Raw genomic sequence first — 8,298 nt, 5'->3', positions numbered from 1 at the left:
GTGTCGATCTTTCTCTGAAAAAATTTCGAGCGAAAAATTTTTCGTCGACGTTATTTTTCTAAGGCATTAGGTCGATCTTTTCACGAAAAAATTTTCCTGTTTTAAAATTTTTGTCGACCTTCATTATTTTTTTTAAGGCATTGTGTCGATCTTTCTACGAAAAAATTTCCGAGCGAAAAGTTTCGTCAGCGTCGTTATTTTTTCTAAGGCATTGTGCCGATCTTTCTACGAAAAATTTTTTGAGCGAAAATTTTCGTCAGCTTCATTATTTTTTCTAAGGCATTGTGCCGATCTTTCTACGAAAAATTCTCCGAAAATAAATTTTTGTCAGCGTCATTATTTTTTCTAAGGCATTCTGCCGATCTTATAACGAAAAATTCTTCGAGCGAAAATTTTCGTCAGCATCATTATTTTTTCTAAGGCATTCTGCCGACTTTTCTACGAGAAATTTTCCGAACGACAATTTTCGTCAGCGTCATTATTTTTTCTAAGGCATTAAACCGAACTTTTCGAGTTTAAACTTTTCCGAGGTTCGTATAAACCGTCGTTTTCGGTGTGGTAAAATTAAGATTACGTTAACTTTCTAAGTGAAAACTTTATTCAGCTTTTTTATTATTATTATTATTATTATTTTTTCTACGGCATTGTGATCTTTCCGTTCGAAACTTTTCGTCAATATCTTTTGCTCGTAATTCCGCCGTTTCAACCTACGACACAAATACAAATATTTTCGTTAGTCTTTCAGACTTAACCAAAATTTGAAGCTAACGGGAAAAAAAAACTGACATACCTGTTTCATGCTGTCGATTTTTTTTGCCACCGCTTTGTCATATTCTCCGAACATTTCTCCGTCTTCTTCGGCAGCCCAAAATAACTCAATAATTGCGCAATTTTTTTGCTTAACGGAATTGCACTCCCGCAACTTAATTGTGAGTAAGTTTATTATTACTTCATCTTCTTCGACTTTTCGTTTCAAATTCATACACTTTGTCCATCTCAAATCTCTTCGAAAGTACTAGTATTTTCCGTAATTCTTTAAGTGACTATCGCCGGGTTTCGCTGGTAATGCCAGATCGTCACCTTCTTTTCACCTCACCAAGTCTACGATCGACATAAAGTTTTTTTTTTTTTTTTTTTTTTTTCGATTTTCTTATGCACGCCGTATATTACGGTCGTTTCTAAAAAAAAAAAAAAATCGGGTCAGATAGCTCAAAAACCGGGTTCACTAAATCTACAAGGGTGAACCGGGCCAGATCAATGGGACATAGGTACGGTGCCCTTCCTTAGAGGGCGCTTCACCGTATCATGTTTGTTACTTTCAGTTCCGAATGCACTGGGCCAAATTAAAAAAAAGCAGGTAGGTACGGTGCCCTTCCTTTGCTAGCGCTGCACCTTATCATGTTTGTTAAGTTCACTTTTAAATATGGGCGCCATCTTTTATCGCCATTACAGCGTTTTTTCACAGAATTTCGTGTCCTCCACATGCAATTTTCTAGTTTTGTACAAACCAACCACAATTTTCTAACTTTATACAAACCAACCAAAGTCTATATCTAAACAAAGGTTAATGGGGAGAGACGCATTCGTTGGTTGGTTGGCGAAGAATCATAGCGTTATACGCCAGAAGTTGTTGCAATCTTTGCAAGCAGCGAATCACTTGTTTTTTATGCCATGACTCCTTTACTGTCTCACTTAAACTTGGCGAGAAGGATTTTGGGTCGGTGTACACGGCTAAGTTGGTTGATGTAAGGTCGTGTTGGTTGATGTAAGGTCATGTTGGTTGCTGAACTTCCACGTAGAACTCTCGTCAGGTTGTTGGGTTTTCATTTTGACAACGAAGTGACATACTTGTTTAGTTTTCGGGCACTTGCCTCAGGGGAGCCTTGACCACGTTCTGTTTGATGAGAGCGACTGTTTTTTCCTGGATTGAGATATACGGCATATTAGCCAGCACTTGTATAAGGTTTTGTCGAGCTGTTTCCTAGTGATGGTGGGATTCTTTTCTAATCCAACTTCATCTCTACTCTCAATTCTTATCTACTCCACATTCTTATCTCATCCGAACACTTTGAGTCCGGTTAATGTTTAACTTCATTTTATTACTATTATTACTATATTGCCCCTATGTATAATTTCAACGGTCTAATCCTAGTATCGCTATTATTCCGTGGCACGCGTCGTCGAAATCAACTTTTGTAGTATTGTCACATAATGCGTCCGGTACAGTTTTCGGCAATCAATTTCTTTCGAATTTTTTTTCTGTGCATTTTTCAGCCATTTTTTAACTACAATGCGTCCCGTGTACGTTAGTTTGACATTATTTCATTTCTGATATTTCACGAATTTTTTCCAATTGTCCATTTTCCTATCGTTTACGTTCACACGACACTTTGTTATACATTCTGCTTACTCTTTTCTTATTCCAAGTTTTCCTTGATTTTTTTTTCTTCTTTGCCATGTGAACTTTGTTCGCATGACAAAGAGGGGGCGGTGTTTCGACTTTCGACCCCCACCTACGTGGCAAACGTCCATTAGTAGGGGTCTCTATTTTATTCATTTAATCGACAGGGCTAAAGCCCAATTTGCAATACCATGGATCAATGTACATGCCCATTAACTCATGTGTCTAAGGCTGAACCTTAGCCACATGGTTTGCCACTAATGTACATTGATTTATGTCCAGATTCATTTCTTATCAAAGAGATAATTATCAGTTGAGAGTTATAGTCTATCAAAATTACTCAACCTACAAGATTACTTGAGCTACAAGGACTCTCTACTCTATCTCTATAAATACCAAACTATTTTTCATAAGGAACTACGTGGAAACTTGATCCCTAGAGAATAGATCTTGGGTACGTAGGCAGCCATTATTTGGTTCAGTTTCATCTCCCCCAACATCAAATTTCTCTGTTTCTAAGTGTGTTCTTTACCATTGTTCTCGTTGTGTTGAAGCAATTTACTGCCAAAACAGTTTCCTTTTATGGCTACATTGATGAAGGATATACGGTGATCGCGTTCGGGCAATGCTACTCACATTCTATCAAGCCAGTTCCGAATGGTTCTATACCAAGACGCATGCCTGATTCTCCTGCGGTTTATCCGTGTAGTCCGAAGATTGGTCCTGGTAGACCCAAGAAGAAAAGAATTGAAAGCACCGGTGTGATTCGTTAGTCTATGATCAGTTTTGATGTTCTCGGCAAACCATATGTTTTTAGTTTTCTTAATTAAAATTTTTAAGTTTGGTCTTTTGACATTTATTAATGAGAAATTTATATTCATTGTATACTTTTATGGAATGTTGATACTCATTTGAGATTATTTGCTAGTCGGTTTGTTTTATTTTTCATTTGTTATAATGAAATTTATAGTCTGTAAAATTATTCATGTTCAAAGCGATTGACAAAGGCAACATTCATATTGCGTCATTTGCGGCCAGATTGAGAGTGCAACATTCATGCATTGTTAATTGATAGTGCAACATTCATGTTTGATCATTGCGTCGTAATTGAGAGTGAAACATTCATGTTGCGGTTGTAATTGAGAGTGCAACATTCATGTTTGATCTGTTTGTAGTAAGATTGAGAGTGCAACATTCATGTTGCAGTTTGTAATCGAGAGTGAAACATTCATATTACATGCAGTCGTAATGCGTGAGACTTACTGAACCCATCTCTTTTAAAGGAGACTTCTCCATTTTACAGGTGCCATGCTATGTACTACAACTACATAGTTTGATGCTTCCTTTTAAACTTGGTGTTTTTGTCTTTGGAATCATGTACTCATAGACAAAGCTAAACCCATTTATTAGAAACTTGGAATTTAGGAAGCAACTGGCTGATGAGGTATTCAACGTCTATTGATACAAATTGCAGGGATTGTAGGTCATCCTATATAGGCTCTGAACTTTACTACATATTCATAACAACAATCACAATTCACAAGAATGAACCTAAGCACAATTCACAAGAATAAATTTTACTACATTTTCTTAACTACCATCATTCCAATTCAAGATCCACAACCATCATCATTTATAACTGGTTACAGAAATTTACGCCAATAACACCAGATTGGCATTGTAATAAAACTATCTCAGATCTGAACTAGGTAAAATGAACGAAGAAATCAACCAAAATAGAGAACACCAGAAACCCTAATTCACAAAAGATCTAACTCTGATTCATAGGTTCCAAATCAACTATATATTACATCGACACCACTAACATTGAAACATTATAATACTAAATACTAAAGACAGAAACATTGAAACATTGAAACAAACCCTAAACAAACATCTTCAAGAACTAGTAAATTTGGTAACCGCCTTGGTGCCTTCAGAAACGGCATGCTTAGCCAATTCACCAAGAAGAACAAGACGAACAGCAGTCTGAATCTCCCGAGAAGTGATGGTGGACTTCTTGTTGTACCTTGCAAGCCTTGAAGATTCCTGAGCCAGCTTCTCAAAGATATAATTAATGAAACTGATGAGGTATCAAACTGATAACACTAATAAAGAATTTTTCATAAAATGTGTAGACAGAGGACACTTCGCCCACGACCCGAATAACTACGATGCTAGCTAGCTAACAACAAGACCAAAATAACTACAAGTTAACAGTGCAACATTCATGTTGCATTAATGTTTCGACACCCAACAATATGGTTTGTCAGACAAAATTTTGTATGCCTTGGATGCCCAGTTGCGATGCATAGCTTCCTTTCCTACTGCATGTGGCATTTGTTCCTTGGCTACCAAAGTTTCCATGAAGAGACACATGTAGAGTGCGCAGTCAGCCCTACCACATAAAAAATTAAGAACAGTTAGTGCAACATTCATATTACTCCAGGGCACAAGTAGCCTTTCTCTTACGACTCTACATCAAAATTTAACAACAAAAGTAAGCCGAGAAGATTATAACAATAAATTCTAGCAAGCATCAACCACCCCACACATTTTCAGAGATTGTGTTCTAAATGAGTAGAGTCCAATGATTTCCTACTTTGTCATTCTTGTACTTTCCATGAATCATGGGGAAAAAGTATAAGGTGACGTCGTCGCCCAAAGATTCTATCTTGGAAGTCAAGTGTGTTTCCACACTTGCAGTGAGATTGTCCCTTACATAGGTCTTGAATACAAATGAAAGTATAAAGTTAGACGTATTCCTTGTAAAATAATATTTGCGGAGAATAAAGGACGGTACAAGTTCAAACTTTACCCAAATACAAGAATTTAAGAAAAATGTCTCTTTTTCAGCTCCCTTGACATTTCTTTGCAAATATCGACCATACCAATTAATGATCTGCAGTGAAAAACTAATAATTATTAACATCTAATTATCATATTAATCTCATTTATTTGATGTCATTGTAACAATGCAACATCCATATTGCCATGCGAGGTAACAGAGCAACATTCATGTTGCATTGGGATATCCAGTGCAAAACAAAACTCATCTATATGTTTGCTACTGAGCTTAATCAAATTCAAGCTATAATTGTTATCATTACCCCGACTATCTACGAATCTCCCAACATGAGGTCCATAACCATCGATGCGAAAGTGTTAACTCTTTCCACTCATCTTCCCACGCTTATAGTATCGCCAAAATAAACAAAAAGGAAAGAAAAACAGTTTATTAAGTGTCGCACGCACTAGGATAACACATAAACAAAAACAGTAATTTTTAAGCTTTGTTACTTACTCTGGTTTTGCATTCTTGAAAAATTGCTCAACTATCTTTTTCTCATTTTTCTCCAAATAAGGCCATGCCATGCTTGTAGTGATACCAGGCATTTTTAATGACATTGGGTCCATTATTGGAGTAGGCCACTCATCCATAGTTATAGGTATGGCATCTACTTCTTTCTTCTCGGCCTTTCTCCTCTTTTTGGGGCTCTTGTTATCACCGTCCTTGGGTTTTTTTTTCTCCTTTCTTGTTTCCAATATTGTTCTCTTCTTTACCCTTTTGACCAATGAACCTATTTCTTAATTCTTTTTAGTTTTCGGCCCTCTCTTGCCAATCTAATTTTCTTCTTAAGTTTGCACAGCACTATCTTCGTGACGCACAATCTCTAATTGCTTCTCCTCCTTCAACCTCTTATTCTCCTCATCCAAAATTTGGACCTCCTTCTTGAGATTTTCGATCTCTTCCTTGTCATTCTTCTAATTATCTCTCAATTCATCAATTAACCTTTTCAGATTTTCATTTTCAATTCGTATGGCTTCTTCATTTGAAATAACTTCTCTTTCAACTTTGAAGTTGAGATCTAACAACTTTTCCTCTTTGCTTGATTTAGTACCCAATTCAACTAATACCTGAAAATGATGCACAAAAAACACAATTAAGATTCAAAACTAACATGCAATCTCATTTATTTGATGTCAATGTAATACTGCAATATGGATGTTGCAGTGTGAGTTTACAGTGCAACATGGATGTTACAGTGTGAGTTTACAGTGCAACATCCATGTTGCAATGGCATTTGACACTGCAATATAGACTGCAACATAGTTTATAGTGCAGCATCCATGTTGTAGTGGTATTTGACACTGCAACATCCATGTACTGCCATGTTGCAGTATGAGTTTACAGTGCAATATTTATGTTGCAGTGTTGCAGTGGATAACCTTGACGCTTACATTTTCTGGATCCATCTTTTTTAGAGGAGGACACTTCTCTATGGCTTCTCTGAGTTAGTCCAAGCTCCACCTACAAACTCTAGGCTCAGCATATTCAAATTCATTTATTGGTGTGATTATCTTTGTATGCTCACACAACCAATACTGCAATTTGAAACAAAAGTATTAGCAAAAGGGATTGTATTAGAAACAAAATTCATTTGCAAAATAAAACGAAACCTACCAAAAGTGCAACAACACAACCAGAAACCGTTGAGAGCTTGTCGCTTTTACGTCTTATCTGGTCCATCAACTCCACATGGATTACTTTTGGCCACGAGATTCTTCTCATCCCATTCAAATCTTCAATATGAGGAACAAAAGACCAATTGATTCTTGTTAGGTTCGGAAAGAAGATTGTCATAGTCAAGTATAGGGACATCAACCTCACAAAATCATCTTCCATCCCAATCTTCTTCACAACACTTGTAATCTCACTCTTTACTCCTAACAATTTGATTTCGTCCTCTCCTCCAAAGTAGGTCTTCATAAACTCCGACAAGTTACTCTTTCCTACATTTTTTGGATACAACACTACAGTTTCCCCTACCAAAGTTAACCCAAAAATCAATGCAACATCTTCCGGGGTAAATCTAACAATCTTACCCCCAACACTAAACCCATCATATACTCCCGAGTATGTTTTCAAAACTGACCAAACATCAATATTTGCTTTTATTTTGGTCTTAACATTCACCCTATTTTCAATAAAGACACTAATAAGATTTGCAAACGGTGTATCCATCATTTTTTCCTAATGCACTTTCGTTATATCAGCTCTTATCAAATCCATAATCTCAATCATTGATTTTAAATTGGACCTATAACTCTATAACTCGCTTTTCACCAAATTTTCTTTACCTTTCTCCTCTATCTTTTCTTTGCCTTTCGTTTTTGGGTTTTTGCTCGTTGAGGTAGTTGCATCTTTAGTTTGTTTCGAAGGCTCAATTTAGATTTAGCGGTCTTCCCTTGCTGCGTAACCTAAAAGAAAACTAATGAATTAGTAGCTTGTTTCAACCAATTACGATTGCAACATGAATGTTTCAGTGTGCTTTTTTTACTGCAACATGGATGTTTCAGTGGAAAACATGCCTCAAAACTCAAACAAACATCACCAATTTAAACCTCAAACAACACTCATGTTGCATTCGACCCAAAATACTCATGTTAAAGTGGGATTTGACACTATAACATCCATGTTGCATTGGGATTTGACAGGCAACATCCATATTGCGATGGTAAAGTGACGGTGCAAATGAAAATCCAAGTATATTCGATGCAACACTCATGTTGCAGTGAATATATTCAACACACTTTAACCAATTTTTCATAAAATGAAAATCCTAATATATCAAAATTGTGAAACTATCAATGAAATTTGGTATCTAACCTTTTTGCCCTCTTGTTCTCTTTTTTTTGTATTAGATCTTGTGTTTGCTTGCACATTATCGTTTGAATCTTTTTTTCTTCTTCATTAGGGTTCTTCATTTCGAAATTTGGGTTTAATTTGGGAAACTAGGGTTTTGAAATTTGGGTTTAATTTGGGGAACTAGGGTTTCGAAATTTGGGTTTAATTTGGGGAACTAGGGTTTCAAAATTTGTATATGTTGTTGACT

The 8,298-nt window shown here is 36.3% G+C and overlaps 1 protein-coding gene across 1 annotated transcript; it reads right to left on the bottom strand.

The window, feature by feature from the left end:
* Nucleotides 1-4,300: 4,300 nt before the first annotated feature.
* On the bottom strand, nt 4,301-5,842 carry LOC147494126 (putative histone H2B.1). Its single transcript, XM_086568038.1, has 2 exons — nt 5,706-5,842; nt 4,301-4,484 (listed from the first exon to the last, which is right to left on the bottom strand). Exons 1-2 carry the CDS (start codon nt 5,840-5,842, stop codon nt 4,301-4,303), a joined length of 321 nt encoding a protein of 106 aa, XP_086424164.1.
* Nucleotides 5,843-8,298: the final 2,456 nt, after the last annotated feature.

Source organism: Coptis chinensis, chromosome 6 (genome assembly GCF_015680905.1).
Source record: "Coptis chinensis isolate HL-2020 chromosome 6, ASM1568090v1, whole genome shotgun sequence".
Lineage (NCBI taxonomy): Eukaryota > Viridiplantae > Streptophyta > Magnoliopsida > Ranunculales > Ranunculaceae > Coptis > Coptis chinensis.
This window is presented reverse-complemented; position numbering and strand designations above follow the sequence as displayed.

What these genes read in the sequence shown, in the direction of transcription:
- LOC147494126 (XM_086568038.1), bottom strand. Translation starts at nt 5,842, where the DNA reads ATGGATGAGTGGCCTACTCCAATAATGGACCCAATGTCATTAAAAATG. An exon ending in TTCAAGAATGCAAAACCAGA is followed by an intron (nt 4,485 to 5,705) that starts GTAAGTAACAAA and finishes ATACCTCATCAG; the next exon opens with TTTCATTAATTATATCTTTG.